The sequence below is a fragment of the Phacochoerus africanus genome, chromosome 3 (genome assembly GCF_016906955.1).
Source record: "Phacochoerus africanus isolate WHEZ1 chromosome 3, ROS_Pafr_v1, whole genome shotgun sequence".
NCBI lineage: Eukaryota > Metazoa > Chordata > Mammalia > Artiodactyla > Suidae > Phacochoerus > Phacochoerus africanus.
The window spans coordinates 111,756,705-111,784,603 of NC_062546.1; the positions used below are offsets into that span (position 1 = coordinate 111,756,705).

At 40.9% G+C, this 27,899-nt stretch overlaps 2 protein-coding genes across 21 annotated transcripts in view; one reads left to right on the forward strand and one right to left on the reverse strand.

Annotated features, from left to right (window-relative positions):
• Positions 1-14,296, forward strand: part of SNX25 (sorting nexin 25) — a 119,503-nt gene extending 105,207 nt beyond the window's left edge. For 8 of the 9 annotated variants that reach the window (XM_047772351.1, XM_047772352.1, XM_047772354.1 and 5 more), the window contains 6 exons: positions 3,232-3,396; positions 5,530-5,647; positions 9,656-9,722; positions 12,426-12,607; positions 13,154-13,254; positions 13,728-14,296. In XM_047772351.1, the coding sequence (XP_047628307.1) occupies positions 3,232-3,396; positions 5,530-5,647; positions 9,656-9,722; positions 12,426-12,607; positions 13,154-13,254; positions 13,728-13,808 (714 nt within the window). In that variant the 3' untranslated portion in view covers positions 13,809-14,296. The remainder of the gene's footprint in view (positions 1-3,231; positions 3,397-5,529; positions 5,648-9,655; positions 9,723-12,425; positions 12,608-13,153; positions 13,255-13,727) is intronic. The other variant, XM_047772355.1, reaches the window with a different exon arrangement.
• Positions 12,286-27,899, reverse strand: part of LRP2BP (LRP2 binding protein) — a 54,969-nt gene continuing 39,355 nt past the window's right edge. For 10 of the 12 annotated variants that reach the window (XM_047772362.1, XM_047772364.1, XM_047772367.1 and 7 more), the window contains 2 exons: positions 20,972-21,084; positions 12,286-12,627 (listed from right to left, as the gene is read on the reverse strand). In XM_047772362.1, the coding sequence (XP_047628318.1) occupies positions 21,019-21,084 (66 nt within the window). In that variant the 3' untranslated portion in view covers positions 12,286-12,627; positions 20,972-21,018. Of the gene's footprint in view, positions 12,628-14,884; positions 14,915-20,971; positions 21,085-21,936; positions 22,060-27,899 lie in introns of those variants that run through there. The other 2 variants (XR_007133984.1, XR_007133985.1) reach the window with 2 other exon arrangements.

Genomic DNA, 27,899 nt, shown 5'->3' on the forward strand with positions numbered 1-27,899 from the left:
AAAATGCAGGTACCATTTGTATAACTTTCTCCAGTTTAACAAACTGAACACCCCTTGTAACTAGCACCCAGTCCCAGCCGGGCAGCCTCACCACAGGTGACCACGGTCCTGGCCCCCACCATACAGTCACTGCAGTTTTTGAACTTAACGTGAAGGGATCACGTGGTGTGGTTCCCCTTCTGTCTGAGTCCCTTCACTCAGATCTTGTTCCCGAGGTTCTCCCATCATGTTTCTGTAGTTGCAGGTCGTTCTTTAATTTCATTTTCAGTTTCATTGTTGGTGGGCTTCTGCTGGTGCCAGTACCCCCCAGCCTCTCCAGGCCCCTGTTGCTGGGCCTTTAGCAGGTCTCCGGGCGGTGCCTGTTGGGAAGAGCATGGGTTCATGCTTCTAGGACTTGTCTTTGGTGACAAGCTGCTGGGTAATCCTTGGGCTTTAGGTTTTTCAGGTTTTTGCAGTGGTCATAGCAGTATACTTCCTCCAGCAGCATGTGGGATGCTGATGGCTCCACACTGCATGGTCTCTTTTGTGACGTTAAAGTTGTGTCTACTTTCCTGTGTAGTCTCCTGTCTCTTCTGTATGGGTTTGCAGGAGTTTTTGGGAGTGTTGGATGTGCATCTCTTGTCAGAGCATATGTGCTCAGAAATCTTTCTGTGCCTTTTCACTCTCTTAATGAGTTCTTTTAAAGAGAATAAGTTCTTGATTTTAATTTAGTCCATTTATCCATTTTTTTCCTTTTATGGTTAATGCTTTTTGTGCATGTTAAGAAGTCCTTGCCCACCCCAAGAGCCTAAAGATAGCTTCCTAATTTCCTCTAAACACTTGTTTTTCCTCAGTCTATTTGTAGAGCATAAGACCAGACAAAGGTATGCTGTCTCCAATGGCAACCACTATTTATTTTTCCCTTAGCCAGTGCCTCTGTACTCAGAGTATAGTTAGTTACTCAAACTGTGGACTTCAAAGCCCTTATAGTTCTTAGGGGGTGTGAACCTTTGCCTCATCAAACACTTTTTGCCAATGCAGTAGCAGCTATAAGACCTGAGACTTGATAGCAGATGTTGCCAAATTCTTAGTAAGGGCTATATTAAAGTATATTCAACTGAATCAGAAGTATGGATCATAGTTAGGGTATATAACTTAAGCCAGAGTTGCCTTGCAAGTGTTATCAGTTTCACTTTTTCTCTCATATCTTTCTCTCTCTTTAAATGTATGTAATTTTATAAAAATGTATATGCATATATACGTGTGTGTACATGGATGGATAGATAGATTGATTTCCCTCAGGAAATACAATAATTGCACCCACTTCTGGGTGTGCACTGCTGTTCTCTCTCCCCAGAGTGCTTTACACTCTTCATTCTCTGCTGCGTATCCCTCTTAGGTCTCCCCAGTAATAGAATAACATGCCCTAAGCTTTTGGGGGGAAGGAGTTGGGAATAGGATTCCATCCTCAGCTTAAAAATTGTAAAACCCCAATTATACCTTGCCTCACAAATGTGAGAACATTTCTAACTCTTCATACATATTCAGCTTGATTATTTTCCTTCATAATAGAATATAACTTAGTCCAAAGACTTTTCATCCTTATCAATTTCATTATTTATATTGATAGTATAATTTTTGTGGCTGCACTCGCAGCACGTGGAAGTTCCCGGGCCAGGGATTGAACCCACACCACAGCTGCGGCAATGCCAGATCTTTAACCCACTGTGCCACAGGGGTACTTCCTGCTTTTATTATTTGAAACTTAACCATTTGTTATCATTTCCTACTATTTTATAAAATGGTGTTGGAGAATAGATTAGCCAAAGGAGATCAAGGCAGGAGACTATCTCCCTCCTTCTAATCCACCTTCACATAACTGAACATTTAATACTCTATAGAAGCATAAAGGCTCTGGGGCCAGGGAAGGCAGGAGGGACACGGTGACACCACCTGCCCATTGCCTAACCCCCTTCCTTATGTCGAGGCAGCACTTCACCTTCAGGCCAGTCTTCCTCAGGACATGGGAAGCTGAGAGCTGCTAGAATTCTGGGGGTGACCCTCGGACCCCCGTCCCCAATGTGGCAGTATTGGGTACCCTCAGAGATACCCTTTCTTAGGGTGGGTCATGGGATTTATCAGTTTCAACCTTCATCTCGGGACAAATATAATGTGAACATCATGGACCATCCCCCCAGGGGGTAACACCATTCATGCAGCAAAGTCTCCACTGGTTCATTTTTTCCTAAACCCTGTGTCTTGGTTTTTTTTTTTTGTCTTTTTCTAGGGCCGCTTCCTGCGGCATATGGAGGTTCCCAGGCTAGGGGTCGAATCAGAGCTGTAGCTGCCGGCCTACACCAGAGCCACAGCAACACAGATCTAAGCCGCGTCTGCAACCTACACCACAGCTCACGGCAATGCTGGATCCTTAACCCACTGAGCAAAGCCAGGAATCGAACCCACAACCTCATGGCTCCTAGTCGGATTCGTTAACCGCTGCACCACGACCGGAACTCCAACCCTGTATCTTTGAATGTTAGACATTTACACATTCTTGTGGTCGCATTGGTGACTCTCCCATCTTACCAGTAGCACTGGCTTTGTAGACACACACTTGCTGCCTGTTCTCCTTCCCTCTCTCTTAAGGCCAGAGAAGTGTATTGAGAACTTTAGGAAATTTCCAGGTTATGGATCAGTAAAAACAGTTGTATAATTATGTAAACAAGCACTGCCTGTGGAGTATGGCAGCACAGGGACAGAAAACTACTCCCAGTAGTTCCTTCCTACCATGAGACAACTCAAAGCTCTTTTTTTTTCCGCTGATGGGCAAAGTCTGCACAGAGCCTGGAAAGGGGAGTCAAGTGGAATCCACCGTGTGATATGCAAATATGTACAGTGTTCAAACACAAATGAGTGAAAGTTGACTTTCAAAGGTGGTGGCCCTGGGATCCAGGGCAGAGTGCCACGACGTGAAACTTTATGTTGCCCTGAGCAGTGAGTTCTGTTTGCTGCACACTGTCTCCTGCCTGCAGTGATTCAGGCACTGGGTTAACCTCGATAGGGTTATTTGCTATTTAGATCAGTGAGAATTGAGCTAATGTATTTTATCTTCGGGGCAGAGGGAAGTGGTTTTAGGTTCAGAATTAAAGATGAAAGTAAATGTCCTTTCAACTCTTTGCCTTTACTTCTCATGGCTCCCAGAGCACAGACCTGTTCCTATCATAGGAGGAATTAATCCTCTTTCTCCCACAGAATCTGCTTTCAGATGAAAGACTGTGTCAGAGTGAAGCACTTTATGCCTTTTTGAGCCCTTCTCCTGACTACCTCAAGGTTATTGACGTGCAGGGGAAAAAATCCACTTTTTCATTATCCTCATTTTTGGAAAGACTCCCTCGTGACTTCTTCTCCCATCAGGAGGTGAGCTGTTTGAAGGTTGTGCTGTTTGTGAAGCATATTTAAGCAAATGTATTGAAGGCTGTTTGAAGTGGCAGATATTTGTTGAAAGTTTGCTACAAATGGGAAAAAAGAAAAAACATTTCAGTTATCACTGCTGTCATATTTAGGGACAGAATTAACAACCAGGTAGGTGGGTGGACAGGGCTGTCATCATGGAGGAGTTGGTGCTAATAGGTTCGGGAGAGGGGGATGTGACTGGGGAACAGTCAGTATGTCTTTGTTTGCGGAGAGGGCTCCCTTAGTGAGTGGGGCTGGCGGAAGACGAGGCAAAAAGCAGAAGGGAGGGGTAAGGCTGTGCCGAGCTGAGAAGTTCAGGCTTTATTCTCAGGGAATGGAAAGTCATAGAATATTCTGAAGCAACATGAACGTAGCAATGATGTGTGTGGGTGAAGGAAGAGAGACATGGCAGACCTTCGCCACCTCCTTCCTGGCCTGCAGCGTCCCTCCAGGGTGAGCTCCTTCCTGCGCTGAGGCTGCTGGAGCCCCTCACTTGGCTCTCCAGCAAGTTGCACGAGCCTGTCTCGAAAATTGGGTACCTTCTTAGTTCAGTGCCAGATGCCGCCGCCTCTTCACCAGCGTTGGTTTAATGAGTTTGGACAGAAGGAACCAACAATGAAAAGGAGCATCTGCTTTACTGCATCCCAAGCCTCCAAGCATCTCTCCTGCCTCTTTCCTCATGGCTGCATATGCAGTGTTTGACCGCATTCGGCCCCGTCTCCTCCATCATCTCCCACTTCTCTCTGAACCTCTTGGGATTTACACTATGGCCCAGTCGCTCCAGGAACTGCTCTCTGAAAGGGAGGCCGGTGACTGACCAGTGGCCTCCTCTCCATCTGCAGCTCCACCACCCTCTGCAGCATTGGATGCTGCTGGACTTGTAATCAAGCTGTGGCGTTTGGGGGACTCCTCCTGCCTCTTGACTCCCCAGCCTTCTTCTCTGCTCACCTGGCCCCCCAGAGCCCTGTTGCTAGATCCCATAGCTTCAGCTGCCACCTCTCTGCAGACATTGGAATGAATATCTGTCGTTCCACTGTCCAATATTTGCACCCCTGTTTCAGCACTTCATCCTGCTTGTAGAAACAGCCACGTGTATACTGGTTGCCTCCCCACAGAGCTGTGGGCCACTCAGCCTGGATCCATGTCACACTGGCTTACAGTAGCCCAATAGCTGGCGTATAATGTGTTTTCAGCTGAAATTTGCTGATATACAGATGAGATGGGACTGGCTAAAATACAGAATAAAAGCTTGAATCAGAAATTTGAAAATAAATTACTTTAAAATATACGTCTTTTTTAAAAAAAAGTGAATTTAAAATCATTTAATGCACATTCTTCTCAAGCACACATGGAACTAGTGGGCCACAAACCAAGCCTAAGTAAATTAAAGAAAATTTAAATCTTGTAAAGCATCTTTTATGACTACAACACTGTAAGACTAGAAATCAGCAACAAGAAAAAAACTGCAAAAAACACAAACACATGGAGACTAAAATCATTTAAATTAAAAGGCCTTACTTTTAAAACTCAAAATGGCTAGAAAACTATTTTGTTAATCTACTCACTCATTAGTATAGTGACAGAGGTTTTTCAGAATAATTTTATTATTTATTTATTTATATTGGTCTTTTTGCCTTTTCTTGAGCCACTCCCGTGGCATATGGAGGTTCTCAGGCCAGGAGTCCAATCGGAGCTGTAGCCTCCGGCCTACGCCAGAGCCACAGCAACTTGGGATCCGAGCCGTGTCTGTGACCTACATCACAGCTCACGGCAATGCTGGTCACCTACTGAGCAAGGCCAGGAATTGAACCCGCAACCTCATGGTTCCTAGTCGGATTCGTTAACCACTGCATCATGATGGGAACCCCCCAGAATAATTTTAGACCTTGAACAAGGTTTTCAGATCAGGCTTTTCCCTGAGGTTAGATGTACTTTGGCCTCTTTTTAAAAATGCATAGATTTCTGCATGTAGGAAGGTTGAACGGCTATTTGAGGTTGAAATATGAGCACAGCTTGGAATTGACAGTTGGAGGAGAGGAACTCTGATACCTTTCTGGGGTGAGTGACCTGCTTCCTGTGACTTTTCTGTTCCCCCAGGAGGAGATAGAGGAGGACAGTGACCTGTCAGATTATGGTGATGATGTGGACGGAAGGAAAGATGCCTTGGCTGAACCATGCTTCATGTTGATTGGGGAGATTTTTGAACTTCGTGGAAGTAAGCCTCTTTGTGATTATTCAGTGATGTTTCCTGGTTAAGTAGTTACATCTGAGGATACAGCCTTGGGACAGATAATCATGTCTGTACTCATGGAACCTCCTGAGTTACTCTGCACTGTGTTCCTCTGAATACAGAAAGGTGGAAGGCTTTGATTTTTTTTTTTTTTTGTCTTTTTGCCGTTTCTTGGGCCGCTCCCCCGGCATATGGAGGTTCCCAAGCTCTAGGGGTCGATCCGGAGCTGTAGCCACAGGCCTACGCCAGAGCCACAGCAATGTGAGATCTTAGCTACGTCTGCAACCTACACCACAGCTCACGGCAACACCAGATCCTTAACCCACTGAGCGAGGCCAGGGATCGAACCCGCAACCTCATGGTTCCTAGTTGGATTCGTTAACCACTGTGCCACAATGGGAACTCCTTTGAACTTCTTTTTGTGGGACTTAGCATATAGCCTCATTGCTTTGGCACCAGAAGGTATGCCGACACTGATCTTGCATAGCAGAGGAAGAGCCCTGTTGTTAAAGGTGCTTATGTGGCCAGGGACGCAGGGACACTCAAGCCTGCTTTCAGCCACCTTTGCTCCCTGGAGGAGTGCTCATCAGTGGAGGTGCAGGGGAATTTTGTCTCCATATCTGGAAGCATTTTGGGCTGTCACAACTTGGGGGAGTTGCTACTGGCATCTTGTGGGTAGAGGCCAGGAATCCTGCTGAATATCCTCAGAGCACAGGATGTTCCCCACAACCAAGAGTTACCCTGCCCCAAATGACAGGAGTGCCAAGATGAGAGATCCTACCCTAGTTCTTGAGAGATGTACTAAGAAGAAACCAGAGTGAAAAGAGGATCAAAATATTATTTTGTGGAGTTCCTGTTGTGGCTCAGTGGGTTAAGAACCTGATGTAGTCTTCGTAGGATGCAGGTTCAATTCCTGGTTTCCCTCAGTGGGTTAAGGATCTTGCATTGCCTGCAGTGTAAGTCACAGATGCAGCTCAGATCTGGTGGTGTTTTGTGGTGTAGGCCGGCAGCTGAAGCTCCAGTTGATCCCTAGCAAAGGGAACTTCCATATGCCATAGGTGCAGCCCTAAAAAGAAAAGAAAAATACTATTTTGTTAAGACCTGTGCAAGTGCCCTTCTCCTAAAGCAGAACCGGGGTGAAAGATGAAACTGTTCTACTTGGCTTTAGTCTTGGGTCCTTAATAGGACTCTCTCTCTGCCCACCCTCACCTCCCAAAGCACCCCCCTCTCAATGCTCTGAATCTTGAGACCAGCATATTCGGTTATACCTGGAGCTGCAGTTCTAGCTAGAGGTGTGACAGATGCATAAAGGCACACCTGACCACCTAGAAGAGGAAGCACTTGAGAAGAGCAGGGTTTTGTAAGACACAGTAATGTCACCAACCAGTAAAACGTGTCCTGAGAATGTCCTGGGCTCTGTCCACTCAGAAGAGCATACTTTCCCTTGGGGCGGGGAGGGTGGGCTGAGAGTTGCTCCTGTACAGAAAGTGGGGCTGTGCATTGCTTATTATTTATCCCTTAACATGTCACTTAGAGAGTTATTCCCAGATGAGAAAACTTCAGGTGCTCCTATAAACCTATGCACGTCTTTTGTGTCTTTTAACCCTCAGTATCGAATATAGTGCCTCTTCAGTAGTAGGTGCCTGGACGGATGGATGGATGAATGAATGAGAAAATTTTCAGTGCTGGAATTAACTGTTCTGGTCATTGAACTTTTTCTTCCTCTAAAACAAATCTAAAATAATCAGCGAACACTTTGGGCCCTTATGTTTTAGATAGGGTCTGTAGAAGAAACAAAAGTATGTCAGAGGTAGGTTCTTCCGTCAGTGAACTTACAATATAAGGGTTTTAAAGTTGTAATTCACATTAAGCAGTAGACACAATTAAATTCTAAACCACAGGCTGAGATTTATATATAAAGATGTTTATTTGAGCATAATTCATTTCAGCAATACCGAAAAGTTGGAACTTAAGCTTAACTTCAGAAACTGATGATAGTTAAATTAAGAAATACCCACCTGACGGAATATCATCCAAGTATTAAGGATCCTTTCAGGTGAAAAGCTATAGCTGGTCTGTATCACAGAAACTTTCAGATGTATGCTGATGTTTGAATTGGTTCAGTATAGGCAGAAAAAAACAGTCCTCCCCCCAAGGTCTGGCTCTTCCTCAGTGAAATCTGCCCATTAAATCATGAGTTCACCTGTCTCCCTTGGAGGTGATCAGAATGAGGAAGCACCCCCTGAGTCCTTTGCTTAGTGTGTCTTTGCAACAGAGACTGAGATGTGGTGGATGGTCAGAGGCGGGCAGGGCAGGAGCAGGGCTCTGGGTCATTGCCTCCCTTGTGTGCCTTCTCAGGAGAATATTAGGTTTTGCTAGTGCCATTTCAGAGGGGCACGGATAGAGCATTGTTGATAATGAGATATGATATATTTGCCAGCAGCAAAATCCTAGTATTGCTGCAGTGGCCTCTGTGGCTTCGAACAAAGGAGTCCTTGGAAGGAGCGGGGGGCTCTTTTGTGTGGGGCTGGGGTGGGGGGCATTGGGGAAGGTGAGGGAATAGTGGCATCGGGGGTATCAGCGGTGGAAGAGAATTGAGAATTGGTAGCAGAGCCATTTTTTTCCCTGCTCTAGTTCAGTTTAGGGAAGGGACCAGAAATAGAGCTGGTTTAAACATTTATAGCCAGTTGCTTGGCCTTCAGGCAATCTTCCTGGAGGTGCACATGTCCTCTGTCCTCGGGGTCTGAACTGCCTCTCTCCTGCCCTAGAGAGTTCTCAGGGTGATGTTCTTGTCCCCAACGGGCACACATCCCAGCTGACACTGGCCCCGGGTGGGCACGGCTGCAAGCCTGCAGCACCTCTGAGTTCCTGGTGTGGTTCTAACTCCATGACTTGGCTCTCGCTTGAAGATTTAACAACATCACTGTCACTGGACTCTTAGATCCATTTTAAGAGCTAGAAATGATTTGAGAATCTTTTAAAGTTACAACCAAGACTGTGTTAGTTGTTGGGTTTTGTGTGTGCGTCTTCCCTTCTACAGAGGTATTTGTGAATTTACTCCTTAAAAGGTTTTCTTACGGTGCAGGGGCCCTGAATCCTCAGCTCCATCATACCCAAGTCATGCATCAGTAGCTACACATTTCAGTGGAGGAAGGTGAATATATAAATGGAGTATTTGGTTTAGGTTCTAATTTGCAGACCAAAAGTGTCCTCACAGTATTACTTTGCCTTCTTTTGGTTTATATTCGTATTGTACTTATAACACCGTGTCTCCTAATGTAATGTTAATTTAAAAAGTTTAGATCTGTAGGATCCTTCACAAAACTCTTTCACTCAAAATATTGACATGACTCTCAACCAAAAAAAAAAAGTCCATGTTAACACTGTCCTTTTCCAGATGAGGACACTGAGGTGCTGAGAAGAGAGGGTGGTGCCCAGCTCTTCCAGGTGTTGGCACAGAAGCCCCAAGGCCATGATTCACTCAGTTCCCTTCTCTTCCCCCACAGGCATAAAGTGTATAAAGACATATGATCTACAAGTTGCCATTCAGAAGGGAGGAGTTAGACTCATTGATTCATTAATATTTCAAAATATTTGTCAACAGTTGACTGCAGATGCTCTCACTCAGAGTAATGTGTCAGAAAATTGGGTTCAACAAGCCAGACAGACATGAAAAACAGACATTGTCAATAGCCCAGACACGTGAAGTTTTATTGCCACTTGCTAGCTCAGCTGTTGTTTCAGTCATTGAGAAGCTGTAAAAAGTCTCAGGTTTCATTTCATCACTTGCTAAGTAGAAAATGAAAGCTCAGTCATTAGAATTTCCCTGGGCGAAAGTGTGCTAACCTAGACCCAAACTCTGCGGATCTCATAACCCCTGACTTAGTGTCAGGCCTCAGATTGAGTGATGTGAAATTTTTGCTTTGTGCCACTATGAAAATGTCACGATTGTGACAGCCTGTGATAATGCTTTTCCTCTGATTTATATTTTAGTGTTTAAATGGGTGAGAAGAACATTAATTGCTCTCGTTCAGGTCACTTTTGGAAGAACCATCAACAAGTGAGTTGCACAAAATTAATATTTGAATTCATGTCCTGCCCTTTTGCCTCTAATAGTCCAGCTCCCTCCCCAATGGAAGGTATTTTAGTGTCTCTCACTTTCTGTTTATGATAGGATTCTGTGATCAGATAGGGAAGCAGGTTTCTGCAAGAACCTCTCCCACAGAATGCATGGTGCTCTAGAGGCCAGTGCTTGAGCTGGCTCTGGCAGGCTGGATGACAAGGGCCAGGAAATTGTTCTATAAAGTTCTCTTTTGACATGATGACTCGTTTGAGTATGTTGGGTACAGTGTTTTTATGTCACATGATAAGGATCCGTTTAAGGCTTAGACGCTGATGAAAGTAGGGTGAGTACTGCATGGCAGGTATTTATTGGGAGGGAAACGCAAACCATATATTTTTTAGATGACATTACAATAGTGTTTCCTCTTGTTAATATCTGAGTAGCCATGAGGGGTGTGTGTATCATGTAACAGTACTATAAGCCATAAGTGTATTCTAAGCTATATCACGTTATCCATACACAGAAAAGTTATACTTTGTGCCCAGTACTCTTTATAAATAATTATGACTTTCCCACAAACAAAAATGTGAGTCAGTTGCTAAAAGGGGGGAAAAAATCAAAAATTTTTTGTATAGCAAAATACTTTAAGATGAAATTACCAGATTTTTCCAAGTGGAGAATTTAGTTGTCAAATATATGAGTAAGGTCAACATAGTTTTATCATATAAATCTTATACATTTTTATGGGAAACAGATTTTTGCTATATTTTTTATTCATTTGCAAATAGAACATATTTTCCTTGTGATCATAAACCAAAGTTTACTTTATTTCTAAGATTAAAAAAAGAATGTTAGTGGCTTGTTTAGTTGACTTAGTATTGTAGTCTTTTGTTTTAAGCAGAAAATTGTCCTGTTTAACAGCTTCAGTCTTAGGCAGACCTCTTAACCTTAATACTGACATGCCTTGGATAAAGAAATTTCCCATATGGCCCTATTTTTCTCAGAACTCTAGACCTGCTAATTTATTTTTCAGTTTCAGCAAATCATGCATGCATTCCTTGCTCCTATTTATGATGTGGGCTCTTAATTTTAAAATGAGCAGCTGTGGTTTGAAAGTGGTGAATACAGCAGGCAGTTATTTTCATGGGGCTGGGGGTGGGGCATCATGGAGAGAATTTTCAGGCTCTTGGTTTCAGTGGGCTTTTTATCAGGTAGAGAAATTATTAGCACCTGGCCCTTTGCTATTTTTGCCTCAGGCAGATGATGACACACCATCAAATTAAGCAGCAGTACGATATGTACCTCTTGCCATGAACCAACGGTAATCTCACATCTTAGAATTACTTCAGAAGCTTCCCGTGGTTTTGGCTAATACAATGTCAGGCCTGAAGTGATAGAAACACTTAGGTGATGGCCTTTGGTAAGAGTCACTCACCAAATTTCAAGTTGCAAATTGAGGTTCTCGATCTTCATTTCTTTATGCGGTGCCAGTGGGTAACCCAAACCCAAAGTAGCTGTCTGTGTAGACTTTATGTAGATTTCACCTAGGCAGGCAGGTCAAACAGGTTCTCTTAAAGTTGAAGCCCCCTGAATTAATAAAATTATTATATTTGGTCTAGATAGGAATTGCACAGTTCTTAGCAGTAAAGGGAAGTATCTGAAGAGACGTGCAGTTACCAGCAGGATTACTGTTGTTTTGACTCCTAGTAGAGTGTAGACTTCATCGCTGACTAGACTCCTGTATGCAGAGTGCTGGGCTTGAAACATCTATTTCAGATACTATTCCTGAAAATCTCACAGAGTCCCTTTAAACATCTGGCTAGGAAGTCAGATGCTTAAAGGGTTTTTGACTTATTATTCCTAAAGTTAGAAACGTCAGGTTTTCTTGGCACTATGGGTCTAAAATGACGCTTCCCCCTTTCTACAGAGGGACCCCCTCCCAGTCTCACCACCACTTGGCTCTGAACAGTTTGTCTCTTGACAGCCCCAGCTGGGTGGTTGGCTGGAATCTGACAGGTGAAGTAGGGGGGAGACTTGACTAACCACCTCATCTATAGCTGTAGGTCAAAGTCTCCCAGGTTCCATTCATGTGTGAAGCTGAAGTGGCTGGACAGCAGTGTGTCTTTCCACAGTCCCTCCTTTGTGGTGACAGGGGGTATCTTTTCTCCTTTGCCCTGGGAGCTTGTGAGATGTGTCCCAGGCCAGAGACCTCTGCCCACTGTCTTCTGCCACAGCAGTCCCGAGGGCCAGCTGGAGGAAAGGCCTGGTTCTGAACCCCCAGGACTGCCGGACTCAGGTTTTCCAGACCACTTTTCACACTCTTTATGTGGCTTAATGTTTTCAGTTTATACCACTTCATGGAGAAATTAGTACGTTAAGTACTATGCACAGAGTAGCTTGAAGCTTTAAACAAATTGGTGAGTCTATTCTCAGTTCTTGTCCTTCCAGGTTGAATGATATCATGGGGCAAACATGTAGAGAAATCAGTGCCAGTGAAAATGGCAGCTCCAGGAATAGTCATCAGGGTTACCGAAATGAAAAGTAACTTTCAGAGCCAGAGTTTAAAAATCCAATTCCTAGTTTATTCATCAAACGCTTAGATGGGGGCTGTATTTTAACCTACCCACTGATAAATGCCTTTTGAGAATAGAGAATACAATTTTTGAAAACCTCATCCAAGAACCATCTTTCTCTTAAAAGACAAATCCGGGACACAGTGAACTGGATTTTCAGTGAGCAGATGTTGGTTTACTACATCAGCCTTTTCCGGGATGCTTTTTGGCCCAATGGGAAATTGGCACCACCGACCACAATCCGAAGCAAAGAACAAAGCCAGGAAACAAAACAGAGAGCCCGGCAGAAGCTGCTCGAAAACATTCCAGGTAAGGCTTGCCTTCTGATCCTGAAAGGCAGAGATTAAAAGGGAGTGTTGTTAGCCCTAAGCCCTTTTTCACATAGGAAATGTTATTAACAAATGAAAAATGATCATATTTTTTTCTTTTGGCTTCACTCATAGCATGTGGAAATTCCCAGGCCAGGGATCAAACCCCTGCCACAGTTGGGACCTGTACCACAGCTGCAGCAACGCTAGATTGGTAACCCACTGAGCCACATGATAACTTGCTTTTTTCCTTTTAAATCATGTTTTTATCTCCTGCTAAGAATTTATACTGAGAATCCTAATAAGAACAGTACTGATTATAATTTAACAAGAAAAATGTCTTAGAAAAGATAATAAATGTTATGCTTTAAAAACCCTCAGTACTGTTTTGAGAGCTCAGTTTTTAGTTGGGTAGCCACATATTAAAATTATGTTGAAAATTCTGTATTTATTTTCTCCTTAAATGTTGGGAAAAAAAGTGTGTTTATGTACTGTGGGTACAGTGTGCACTGTAGCAGTAGCATGGAATATAAACTTAATTTTTCAGATATGCTTCAGAGCCTTGTTGGACAGCAAAATGCCCGTCACGGTATAATAAAAATATTCAATGCACTGCAAGAAACGAGAGCTAATAAGCATCTGTTATACGTGAGTAATTTAACGCCTCCCAGAGGATTCACTGTTTCTTCAGTTTTTAATTATGTTCTTACTCCTTATTATTTGTAACTCTGAGCCCATTTTCTCTGCTTCATTTTTGTCTATTCAGTTTGGTTTAAAAAACAAAGAGATAGCACCCTCCTTCTTGCCTATTGGTTGTTTCTCTGACTTGCGAGGGAACATTTCTGCCTGGCTACTTGGCTTCCTTATTCAGCAGACTGTTTCCCAGTTGTGTGTCTGACAGCAGTGAACAATATTTAATACTACGGATGGTTAACGGGCCATGAAATAAATCAGTCTCATGATAAATGGAGTTTATAAAATACTAATCACTTTTGTTGGAGAGTAACTTGTTCACTGAGAATCATCTCAGACCTGAAATCATGCTCTTGTCTAACAGTTTACTCATATCTATATACCTAAGAGAAAGACATTTTTCTGCATTTTTTTCTTTTTTGATTCAGGTGCTGATGGAACTGCTGCTAATTGAATTGTGTCCTGAGCTGAGAACTCATTTAGATCAGCTTAAAGCTGGGCAAGTTTGAGACTGCACAAGCAAACCACCAGAGAAATGTCTGTAATAATAGACATGAAACATTTTCCTCTTTTCCACAGAGGGCTTGACTGAGAACCATATTAATCTTTTAGTTACCTCCCTCTAGTTTTATGTGAATTAAGCAGAATTGGGGGGAACTTGATGCTGTATAGTAGGCAACAGAAAAATACTTCTGTTCATTTTTATTTTAATATAACTCCTTTAACAGTCAACATACTGATTGAAATATAAATGTTAATATGTGATAAGAACCTAGGAAATATTTTAAATATTTATGAAGTTGTTTTAAATGAAGAACTATGAACTTGTACAGTTAATTTCCTCACTGAGGATTCTGAACATTCCTATATTCGTGTGTATTGAACATTGTTGTGCAGTGCTTTGTGTGAAGTTATTGTGAAAATTGTCTTTATTTTTACCAAAGATTTCCCATAGTTTGAAGCATTTGAAGCAATAAAATATAAAAATGAATCAGAATTCTGGTATTTAAGATGTTTATCTCTCAAAAGTTGAAACAGTTAAGTGCCTTTTTTTGTAAAAAAAAAAAAAAACCAAAAAACAAAAAACAACACCACTGTGCATGTAATGCATGTAACATAAGTACTTCTGTAAGTATAGAGTTTGCTGCCTTTCTCCAAACACAGAATGAATGTGAAAAATAGGATTTTAGTGTGAATGAGAAGCGCCAAATTGGTGCTTGAAATGCTGTATTAGGGAAGTGGGGTGTGAGCTGAACTTTGGAGGATGGGCAGGAATGAGCTGGGGAAACAGAAAGGAGGGAAGTTACTTCGGCCTATTGAGAACTGATGATGTCATCAAGCCTTATGGCTTAGTAGGGGCATTAATGTGAGGTCCAGGGTATGGATGTTGCTTTGTTTTTAATAGTGGGACTGTGGACAAATCACTTTAATTTTCCTGGGTTTTGCCATTTATTTTGCAGTGATAAACACTTTTTACCCTTTCTAATCCTCAGGAATACTGAAAGCAAACCAACTAAGCATGAAAGAAAAATCCTATGTGTATATATATTAAAGTGGTACTGATTATATCATTGTTAAGTCATACCTGCCAAGTTCTTGATAGGAACCGTAGGTTCTGAAAAACATATGATTAGAAATTTGTAAACCAAAGTTTATCTCTGAGATTCTTTTAGCTATAGCTTTCATCCTTTTTTCAAACCAAGATATTTGACATTTTCGAAAAACTCAACTTGGCTAGTTACATGGATAAGAATTATCCTTCATAGGGATGTAAAGAAGACATCCAGAGAAGAGAAGCAGGATGAAGTCAGCAAGCCCCGGGAACACATAGCAGTTACTGGAAATGTCCATCTTACATATAATTAAACCATAGCTGTTTAAAAAAAAAGCTATTAAAAGTGCTATTAAAGTCCCCATATACTGCCTTATTACATTTCTCTTCAGATTCTTAAAGGCATGAAGAACTGGATTGAGTGTGGAGAAGAGAATACTGGTTGGGAATTTGGATCTTCAAACGATCAAAGGAATGTTCTATGGATGGCATTAAGAAAACCAGAGCGAAGCCTCCAGGGTTGAGAGGAGAGATGCTGCCTTGAAGCTCAAATCAGACAAAAAAAGACTTTAAGGACTATTACAAGAGATAAGGACACTACATAATGATTAAAGATCAATCTGCGAAGACGATATAACAACTGTAAATTTATATGTACCCAACATAGGAGCACCTTAATATAAAGGAAATGTTAACAGACATAAAAGGAGAAATTGACAGTAACACAGTAATAGTGGGGGAATTTTTAACACCCCATTTACATCAGCGAACAAATTATCCAGACAAAATCAGTATGGAAACACAAGTGTAAAATGACAAATTAGACCAATGTACTTAACTGATATTTATAGATCATTCCATCTAAAGCAGAATACTTTTTTTTTTTTTGTCTTTTCTAGGCTGCACCTGAGGCATATGGAGGTTCCTAGGCTAGGGGTCGAATCGGAGCTGTAGCTGCCAGCCTATGCCAGAACCACAGCAGCGCTGGATCCGAGCCACATCTGCAGCCCACACCACAGCTCACGGCAAAGCCAGATCCTTAACCCACTAAGCGAGGCTAGGGATCGAACCCGCAACCTCATGGTTCCTAGTCAGATTCATTAACCACTGAGCCATGACGGGAACTCTAGAATACTCATTCTTTTCAAGCACACATGGAATATTATCTAGGTTAAATAAGATGCTGGGCCATAAAGCAAGCCTTGGTAAATATAAGAAAATAGAAGTCGTATCAAATAGCTTTTCCAACCACAACTCTTGTAGATTAGAAATCAAGGAAAAAACTGCAAAACATCAAAAATGTGGAGGCTAAACATATGCTGGTAAAGAACCAATGGATCACTGAAGGAATCAAAGGAAATCAAATATACCTAGAGACAAATGAAAACATGACAATCTAAAACCTATGGGATGCAGCAACTGAAATTCGAAGAGGGACATTTATAGTAACACAAACTTACCTCAGAAAATAAGAAAAATCTCCCAACAGCCAAATCTTATACCTAAAGCAACTAGAGAAAGGACAAACCCCAAAGTTGAAAGGAAAGAAAGATCAGAGCATAAATAAATTAGACACTTAGAAAAGATTGGTGAAATTAAAAGCTAGTTCTTTGAAATGATAATATTGATAAACCTTTAGCCAGACTTATCAAAAAAAAGGGAGAGGACCCAAATCAACAAAATTAGAAGTGAAAATGACAGCCTCTTCAGCAAGTGGTACTGGGAAAACCAGACAACTGCATGTAAATCAGTAAAACTAGAACACATCCTTACACCATGCACAAAAACTCAAAATAGCTTAAAGACTTAAGACACCATAGGCAAAACCTTCTTAAATCAACTGTACAAATATTTTCTTAGGTCAGTCTCCCAAAGCAATAGAAATAAAAACAAAAATAAACCAATGGGACCTATCAAACTGAAAAACTTTTGGACAGCAAAGGAAACCATTAAAAAAACAAAAACAAAAAAGACAACTTACAGAATGGGAGAAAACAGTTTCAAATGATGCAACTGACAGTGCAATCTCCATAATATACAAACTCATACAACTCAACAGCAAAAAAAAAAACCAAACAACCCAATTGAAAAAATGTACAGAAGACCTCAATAGACATTTCTCTGAAGATAACAGATGGTCAACAGGCACATGAAAAATGCTCATCACTAATTATCAGAGAAATGTATATCAAAACACTACAATGAGGTACCACCTAATACCGGTCAGAAAGGCCATCATTAGTAAGTCTACAGATAACAAATCCTGTAGAAGGTGTGGAGAAAAGGGAACCCTCCTACATTGTTGATGGGAATGTAAATTGGTATAACCACTGTGGAAAACAGAATGAAGTACCCCAGAAAACTAAACATAGAACTACCATATGACCCTGCAATCCCACTCCTGGGCATATGTACAGACAAAACTGTCATTGAAAAAGATACATGCATCCGTATGTTCATTGCAGCACTGTTCACAATAGCCAAGACATGGAAACAACCTAAATGTCCATTGACAGATGACTGGATTAAGAAGTGGTATGTATACACAATGGACTACTACTCAGCCATAAAGAACAAAATAATGCCATTTGTAGCAACATGGATGCAACTAGAGACTCTCATACTAAGTAAATCATAAAGAGACAAGTATATGATATCACATATCTGGAACAGACTTGTGGTTCCAAGGGGAGAGAGAGGGAGTGGGATGGTCTGGGAGTTAGAGGTTCGTAGATGAAAACTATTGCACTGGGAGTGGATAAGCAATGAGTCCTGCTGTATATCACAGGAACTATATCTAATCACTTTTGAGGGAATATGATGGAGAATAATGTGAAAAAAAGAATGTATGTAATTGTACACCTGGGTCACTTTGCTGTAGAGCAGAAATTGACAGAACATTGTAAATCGACTATAATAAAAATTTAAAAAGAAATGAAAATGGGAAAGTTAAAACTGACGCCATAGAAATACAAAGGATCGAAAGAGACTACCACAAGCAACTGGATGCCAATAAAATGGACAACCTAAAAGAAATGGACAAATTCTTAGGTACAGTCTCCTAAGACTGAATCAGGAAGAAATAGAAGATATGAACAGATCAATTACAAGTGCTGAAACTGAATCTGTGATTTTAAAACTCCCAGGAAAAAGTCCAGGACCAGATAGATGGAATTCTACCTGAGAAGAGCCAACACCTATCCAAAAAATTGCAGAAGAAGGAACACTTCTGAACTCATTTTATGAGGTCACTGTCACCCTGATACCAAAACCAAAGATACCACAAAAAAAGAAATCTACAGGCCAGTATCACTCATAAACATAGATTCAAAAATCCTTAACAAAATACTAGTAAACCAAATCCAATAATACCTTTAAAGGATCATATACCATGATCAAGTGGGATTTATCCCAGGGAAGGAAGGATTTTTCAATATCTGCAAATCATGGTGATATACCACATTAACAAATTGAATAAAAAGTCTATAATCATCTCAGTAGATGCAGAAAAAGATTTTGATAAAATTCAACATCCATTTATTATAAAAACTCCAGAAAGTGGGCATAGAGAACATACCTCAACATAATAAAGGCCATATATGACAAACCCACAGCCAACATCATAAGGGTGAAAAGCTGAAAGCATTTTCTCTAAGATCAGAGGAGAAATAAAAGGAATCCAAGTTGGAAAAGAAGTAAAACTGTCACTGTTCACAGATGACATGGTGGTATACATAGAAAGTCCTAAAGATGCTACCAGAAAACTCCTAGAGCTCATCAGTGATTTCAGCAAAACTTGCAGGACACAAAATTAATACAAATAGATCTTTTACATTCCTACACACTAACAATGAAAAACCAAAAAGAGAAATTAAACAATCCTATTTACCATCACATCAATAAAGAATAAAATACCAAGGAATAAACTTAAGGGACAAAAGACCTGTACTGTGAAAACTAAAAGATGCTGATGAAAGAAATAAAAAATGACACAAACAGATGGAAAGATTCACCAAGCTCTTGGATTGGAAGAATCAATAATGTCAGAATGACTACAGTACCCAAGGCAATCTATAGATTCAATGCAATCTCTACCAAATTACCAATGGCAGTTTTCACAGGACTAGAACAATTTTTTTTTATTTTTTGTTTTTTTGCTTTTTAGGGCTACACCCTCGGCATATGAAGGTTCCCCGGCTAGGTCTACTCAGAGCTACAGCTGCTGGCCTATGCCACAGCCACAGCAACGCCAGATCCGAGTCATGTCTGTGACCTACACCACAGCTTATGGCAACAACAGATCCTTAACCCACTGAGCAAGGCCAGGGATTGAACCCAAACACCTCATGGTTCCTAGTTGGATTTGTTTCTGCTGCGCCATGGTGGGAAATAACCAAAATTTAAAAAATCTGTATGGAAACACTAAAGATCGGAAATAGCCATAGCAATCATGAGAGAAAAACAAAGCTGGAGGAATCAGGCTCCCTGATTTCAGGCTATACTACAAAGCTACAGTCATCAAGAGTATGGTACTGGTACACAACCAGACACATAGATCAATGGAACAAAATATCGAAGAAATAACCCACACACCTATGGTCAATTTATCTATGACAAAGGAGGCAAGAACATGTAATGGAGAAAAAGCAACAGTCTCTTCAAATAAGTGGTGATGGGAAAATTAGACAGTTACATTTAAAAGAATGAAATTAGAACATTCTCTAACATTACACACACACACACACACACACACACACACACACACAAACACCTCGAAATGCCATGTAAGGCTGGATACTGTAAAACTCTTTGAAGAAAACATAGGCAGAACATTCTTTGGCATAAGTTGCAGCAATATCCCTTTGGATCTGTCTCCTTGAGGAATGAAAATAAGAACAAAAATAAACAAATGGGACCTAATTAAACTTAAAAGCTTTTGCACAGCAAAGGAAACCATAAATAAAATGAAAAGACAACCACACAGGATGGGAGAAAACATTTGCAAACAAAACAACTGACAAGGGATTAATCTCTAAAATACATGAACATTTCATGCACCTCTAATATAAAAAAAAAGGGCAGAATATTTAAGTAGACATTTCTCCAAAGAAGACATGCAGATGGCCAAAAAGCACATGAAAAGATGATTGATGTCATTAACTATTAGAGAAATGCAAATCAAAACTACATTGAGGTATTCACCTCACACCAGTTCGAATGGCCATCGAAAAGTCTACGCACAGATGCTGGAGAGGGTATGGAGAAAAAGGAACCCTTCTACACCGTTGGTGGGAATGTAAATTAGTACAACCACTATGGAGAACAGGATGGATGTCCCTGAAAAACTAAGACTAGAACTACCATATGATCCGGCAATATACATGAAATAATGCCACTTGCAGCGACATGGATGGACCTAGAGATTATCATACTGACAGAAAAATATCATATTTATATCTGGAATCTTAAATAATGATACAAATGAGCTTATTTACAAAACAGAAATAGACTCACAAACTTCGAAAACCTATGGTCATCAAAGGGGAAACGTGGGAAGGAGAGAGAAATTAGGAGTTTGGGATTAACATATATACTCTACTATATATAAAGTAGGTAATTAACAAGGATCTACTGTTACAGCACAGGGAACTTTACACAAATATTCTGTAATAACCTAAAAGGGAAAAGAATCTGAAAAAGTAGGTGTATGTATAATGGAATCACTTTGCTGTACACTTGCAATTAATACAACAATGTAGAATAAAGATTAAATAAAAGAATGCGGAGTTCCCTTGGTGGCTCAGTGGTTAATGAACCCAACTGGGATCCATGAGGATGTAGGTTCGACCCCTGGCCTCACTCAGTGGGTTAAGGATCCGGCGTTGCTGTGAGCTGTTGTGTAGGTTGAAGACACGGCTCGGATCCTGAGTTGCTGTGGCTGTGATGTAGGCCAGCGGCTACAGTTCTGATTCAACCCCTAACCTGGGAACCTCCATATATATGCCTTGGGTTCGGCCCTAAAATAGCCAAAAAAAAAGAATGAAGGTAACATGGTATGATACCCAGGATAATGCAACATGGGAAGCAGGAAACAAACATAGCCATTATAAAAATACATACGTTCCAAGGTGTTAGACTTGATGATCTTTGTTGAAATGCATTGAGGTCTAAATTCTTTGACGAATTAGTAAAGTGTGAAGTTCATCTGCCAATGCAGGATTCAGACGACAAGCCTTAAAAAAGAAAAATTTAGATATATTTTGAATTGTTGAAACATTTGTTTTTAAGAAACAGAGTACAGTGAATTAAGGGAACTTCTTAGTTACATTTCTATTCTGATTTCTAAATAATGGACGTTAAAGTTAACCTATGCAAAATAGATCATACTAAAAATAACCATGCTATTATCATTTGAGAGAGAAAATTCAGTGCCAAAAAATGGATTTACAGTGATAGTCTTCTCTTACTAATTCTTTTTTTTCCCTTTTTATGGTCACACCTGTGGCATATTGAAGTTCCTGGGCCAGGAGTTAAATTGGAGCCACAGCTGAGGCCAACGCCACAGTCACCACAACACTAGATACAAGCTACATCTGCATGCAACCTGTGCCACAGCTTGTGACAATGCCAGATCCTTAACCCACTGAGCAAGGCCAGGGATCAAACCTGCATCCTCATGGAGACAGTGTCAGGTCCTTATCCCACTGAGCCACAATGGGAACACCTGTTATGAATTATTAAAACAAGTAAAATAGAAAGCATTAACATTTGCCTGAAACTCATCATGTAAATAGCAGCATATATAGGGGGAGTTTCCCCTGTGGCACAGTGGGTTAGGAATCCAATTGCAGCAGCTTAGGTCTCTGAGGTGGCTCAGGTTGGACCCCTGGTGGTGGGTTAAAGGATCCAGCATTGCCAAAGCTATGGCTTGGATTCAGTCCCTGCTTGGGGAACTTCCATATGCTGTGGGTGCAGCCATAAAAAAAATAGCAACATGTATAAAATTGTATTTAAAAATACATGGTTTCTTTATTCCTAGTGATAAGGTACATAACATAGAACATCAAGAATCTGAAACAACTTACCTCATCCAAACCTCGCTCCATGCAGAAATTGGTACTCTTGACAGTTGGTCACTAGATACTTGCATGGTTGCTTCTAGTGGCAAGAAGTCACCCCTCTATAGGTAGAACTTTTGTTTTTATTTCCTAAACAGGTTTTTAAAGAAGATCCTTTGTTTTAAGCTAAAGTCTACTATTCCCCCCACCCTAATGCACACTTTAGAATTGTTGACCGTCCTAGGAGGACATACATTGATGGTTTCCTGAGGACAGAGGGGCAGAGGAGAGGGCACTTGTGCAGCCTGACAGTGGCAGACCTAAGACCAGGCCTGTGTCTCCCGACTTTAGGCCCAGGACCTCTTCATCTGTGGCCTTACCTTCCCCATCACACGCTGCCAGGTGCTGTAGTTCTCCTCCCATTCATCTGGAGAAGGCCACCATCAGGAGCCCTTCATGTCCTTTTCCTTTGAGTGAAACACTCAGTGTCTCTTATTGTGCCTCACCTGACATGATTCCAGACACTGCACTGTTTTACTCTTTTTTTTTTATTACTCAATGAATTTATTACATTTATAGTTGTACAATGATCATCACAATCCAGCTTTATAGGATTTCCATCCCACAACCCCAGCACATCCTCCCACCCCCCGAACTGTCTGCTTTGGAAACCATAAGTTTTTCAAAGTCTGTGAGTCAGTATCTGTTCTGCAAAGAAGTTCAGTCTGTCCTTTTTTCAGATTCCACATGTCAGTGAAAGCATTTGATGTTGGAGTCTCATTGTCTGACTGACTTCACTTAGCATGATAATTTCTATGTCCATCGTGTTGCTAAAAATGCCAGTGTTTCATTCCTTTTAATGGCTGAGTTATATTCCATTGTGTATATGTACCACCTCTTCTTGATCCACTCCTTGGTTGATGGACATTTAGGTTGTTTCCATGTCTTGGCTATTGCAAATAGTGCTGCAATGAACCTCAGAGTACATGTGTCTTTGAGAGTCGTGGTTTTCTCTGGAGAGATGCCCAGGAGTGGGATTGCTGGGTCAAATGGTAGTTCTATGTTTAGTTTTCTGAGGCATCTCCATACTGTTTTCCAAAGTGGTTGCACCAATTTACAATTCCATCCACAGGGTAATAGGGTTCCTTTTTCTCCACATCCTTTCCAGTACTTTATTGTCTGTAGACTTTTTGATGATGGCCATTCTGGCTGGTATAAGGTGGTATCTCACAATGGTTTTGATTTGCCTTTCTCAATAATGAGTGATGTTAAACATATGATTTCTTTCCTTCTACTAACTTTAGGTCTTGTCTGTTCTTCTCTCTCGAGCTGCTTTAGATGTAAAGTTAGCTTGTTTATTTGAGCTTTTTCTTGTTTCTTGAGGTGGGCTTGTATTGCTATAAACTTTCCTCTTAGAATGGCTTTTGCTGCATCCCATAGGTTTTGGAGTGTCGTATCTTTGTTGTCATTTGCTTCTAGGTATTTTTTAATTTCCTCTTTGATTTCTTCAGTGACCCATTGGATGTTTAGGAGCATGTTGTTTAGTCTCCATGTGTTTGTGTTTTTTGTAGATTTTTCTTGTTGATTTCCAGTCGTATAGCATTGTGGTCGGAAAAGATGCTTGATATGATTTCAATTTTCTTAAAAGTTACTGAGGCTGGATTTGTAGCCCAGGATGTGATCAATCTTAGAGAATGTTCCATGTGCACTTGAGAAGAATGTGTATTCTGTTGCTTTTGGTTGGTATGCCCTATAAATATCTATGAAATCCATCTGGTCTAATGCTTCATTCAGGGCCTGTGTTTCCTTATTGATTTTCTGTCTGGTTGATCTGTCCATTGCTGTAAGTGGGGTGTTAATGTCCCCTACTGTGATTGTGTTATTGTTGATTTGTCCTTTTAAGGTTGTTAGCAGTTGCCTTATAGATTGTGGTGAACCTATGTTGGGTGCGTAGATATTTACAGTTCTTATATCTTCTTCTTGGAGTGATCTTTTGATCATTATGTAGTGACCTTCCTTGTCCCTTAAAGTATTCTTCATTTTAAAGTCTATTTTGTCTGTTATGAGGAGTCCTACTCCAGGTTTCTTTTGATTCCCGTTTGCATGGAATATTTTCTTCCATCCTCTCACTTTCGATTTGTACGTGTCCCTAGAAGTGAAATGGGTCTCTTGAAGACAGCATATATATGGGGCTTGTTTTTGTATCCATTCAGCCAGTCTATGTCTTTTGGTTGGGGCATTTATTCCATTAACATGTAAGGTAATTATTGACATGTATGTTCTTATTTCCGTTTTCTTAATTGCTTTGGATTTGTTTGTGTTGCTCTTTTTTCTTCCCTTCTTTTCTTGTTCTCTCTTCTTCTGTCTTGATGACTATCTTTAGTGTTGTATTTGAGTTGATTTTTCTTGTTTGTTTGTGTTTTACTTGTAGATTTTTGGTTTGCCGTTATTCTGAAGTTTTGACATAAGCGTTTATTTATATATGAGATTGTTTTAAGTTGTTAGTCTCTTAATTGCAAGTGCATCTCCAGTGTCCTGCATGTGTACCCTCCTCTTCTCACGATTTCTGATTTTTGTGGCATAATTGTGCGTGGATGATTTTGTTTCCTTCACTGGTGAGCCTCATCATTTGTGGTATTTTTGTTTCTGGTTGCAGCCTTTTCTTTTCTGCCTAGAGAAGTTCCTTTAGTATTTGTTGTAAAGCTGGTTTAGTGTTGCTGAATTCTCTTAGCTTTTGCTTATCTGTGAAGCTTTTGATTTCTCCTTCCAATCTGAATGAGAGCCTTGCTGGGTCCAGTAATCTTGGTTGGAGGTTTTTTCCTTTCATCACGTAATGTATATCATGCCACTCCCTTCTGGCCTGCAGAGTTTCTGCTGAAACATCTGCCAAGAACCTTATCAGGGTTCCCTTGTATGTTGTTTCTTTTCCCTAGCTGCTTTCAGTATTTTCTCTTTGTCTTTAATTTTGGTCAGTTTAATATGTGTCTTGGGGTATTCCTCCTTCGGTTTATTTTATATGGTACTCGTTGTGCTTCCTGGATCGAGCGAGTGGTTCCTTTCCCATGTTAGGGACATTTTCGGCTAGTTATCTCTTCAAATATTTTTTTCTGTCCCCTTCTCTCTCTCTTCTCCTTTTGGAACCCCTATAAGATGGATGTTGGTGCATTTTATGTTGTCCCAGAGTTCTCTGAGACTCTCTTCATTTCTTTTCAATCTTTTTTCTCTTTTCTGTTCCGCATTTGTAATTTCCACTAATCTGTCCTTCACCTCGCTTATTCGTACTTCTGCCTCCTGTATTCTCCTGTTGGCTGCTTCTAGTGAATTTTTTTATTTCAGTTATTGTATTTTGCATCTCTTCTTATTTAAGTTTATATCTTGTATCTCTTTGCTCAGTGTTTCCTGTAATTTATCCATCTTTGCTTCCAGTTTATTTCCAGTGTCTTGCATCATCTTCAGCATCAGCTGTCTAAAGTCTCTTTCCTGGAGGCTAAGAATCTCCTGATCACTTAGCTGTTTTTGTGGGGGTTTTTTCTTTCTCTCTCATCTGAGTTATAGTTCTCTAGCTTTTCATTTTTAATAGGTTTTTGGTATGGTGACCTCTTTACAGATAATAGATTTGTAGCCTCTCTTAATTCTGGTATCTGTACCCCTTGTGGCTGAAAGTTGGTACAGGGGCTTGCTGTAGGCTTTCTGATGGAAGGAACTGATGCCTGCCCACTGATAGGTGGAGCTGATTCCTATCCCTCTGGTAGGTGAGGCTTTGTCTCTGGATGAGATTAGAGGCACTGTGTGCTTGAGGGGTCTTTAGGTAGCCTGTTTACTGAGGGGCAGGGCTGTGATCCCACCAGGGTTGTTGTTTGCCCTGGGGCTTCTTACCACTGACTGACGGGTGGGGCCAGATTTTCCCAAAATGGCCACCTCCAGAGAAAGGCACTGCTGAATATTCCCAAGAGCTTTGCTTCCAATTGCTTCCAATGTCCTTCCCCGCAACAAGCCACATTAACCCCTGTTTTCCCAGGAGTTCCTCCAAGAACTGCAGTCAGGTCTTACTCAGATTCCTATGGAGACTTTGCTTTGCCCTGGGACCCAGTGCACTTGAAAGTCTGTGTGTGCCTTTTAAGAATGGGGTCTCCATTTCCCCCAGTCCCGTGGAGCTCTTGTGCACAAGCCCCACTGGCCTTCAATGCCAGATGTTCTGGGGGCTCTTTCTTCCAGTGCCAGATCGCCACACGTGAGAGTTTGATGTGGGGCTCACAACTCTCACTTCTGTAGGTGAGTCTCTGTGAAACAGTTACTTTCCAGTCTGTGGGGCTTCCCCCCAGAGGTATGGGGTTGCTTAAGTCATGTAATCACCCCTCCTACCTCTTGATGTGGCCTCCTCTTTGTCTTCTGGAGTAGGATATCTTTTTGAAAGTTTCCAGCCCATTTGGTTGAATATTGCTCAGTATTTGGTTGTAAATTTTGTTGTTTTTAGGAGGGAAGTTGAGCTCTAGTCCTTCCATTCTGTCATCTTAATCCCCTGGACCTGGTTTACTCTTAAACTGGAAAAAACTTAGAGGAAGTATCTTCCATAAAATCCAGTGGCTGAAATTGACAAATAGGGCTGTGTATCTCCTATCACAAGGAAAATAGTTCTAAGATTGCAGTCCTGTTTATGATGCTATTTTATTTAGCATGAACATATACCACATTTCAGGATTTTTTTTACCCAGAATTCTCTGCTTATGTCTGTTTGGAAAGGATACGAAGGTAGCATAAAATCTAGAATGAACTTTCTTTGGAAATTGGTATAAAACAGAGAAATTGAGATTTTTAAAAGACTATTAGAATGGTGTAATGTAAATACCTCGAAGGTCAGCTGTATTTTTGTTCTGTGCTTCTATATTTGTGTGGGTGTGGGTTTAATACTCTGAAAATGTTAACTTCCAACAAAATAATTTAAGGTTCCAAAATTGTCTACACATTGGAGCTAAAATCTGCTTGTGTCTCACTCTGGGAGATGGTGATTTAATTGTTCTGAAATAAGGCCCGGACTTTGAAATTCTTAAGAGATTCCCCATGTGGTTTTTATATGCAAATAAACTTGAGAACTACTACTGTAATGAAATCTGATTCAGTCAGGGGACTTTGAAAATTGTTCCTTGCCTTGTTCCCCTGCTCCAGCTGAGCAGTTTGTGCACTACACAGATTTTTATGATGTGATTTTAATTTGGACTTCATGCAAGTCATGGACCTAAGGTGTACAACCTTTTTATTTTATTTTTTTTAAAGAACTTGCAGTTACTATTCCTAATGATTCCCTTTCACACTTCTCCTGTACTTTTAACAGCTGGTTTTATATGTGAAATACATTTGGGGTATAAATAAATTGATCACAGGCTTAAAACATGAAAAGGCTTATTTTAACCGATTACCCCAAACTCATGAATATCCACCCACATCTTAAAAAACTTTAAGGAGGGAATTCTTATTGTGGCTCAGTGGTAATGAACCCAACTAGTATGGGTTCGATTCCAGGCTTCCCTCAGGGGGTTAAGTATTCGGCATTGCCACAAGCTGCTGTGTTAGTCACAGATGAGGCTCAAATCCCACATTGCTGTGGCTGTGGTGTAGGCTAGCAGCTGTAGCTCTGAGTAGATCCTTAGCCTGGGAACTTCCTGGCCCCAAAACAAAACAAAATACCAAAACCTTAAGGATATGTACTCTACTATACTGGAATGAAGACAGAAGGGTCTTGGTTGTTGGGCCTTTGGCCGAAGACAGTGAAATAGAATAATTTGCATCAAAGTAGGAATTTTACCATCTGAGCTTCATTATGTTAAAAAATGACAGAATTTTCTGTACATAGGCTGCACGTCTGACAACCTCTTGGTAGACAGAGGTTATCTGCACAATAAATAGGAAAAAATATTAATTTATAAAGATGTTCAAGTCTCCAACCAAAAGCCTAGACGTTCCTATTGAGTCCATTTATATTTACTGTCAGGCTT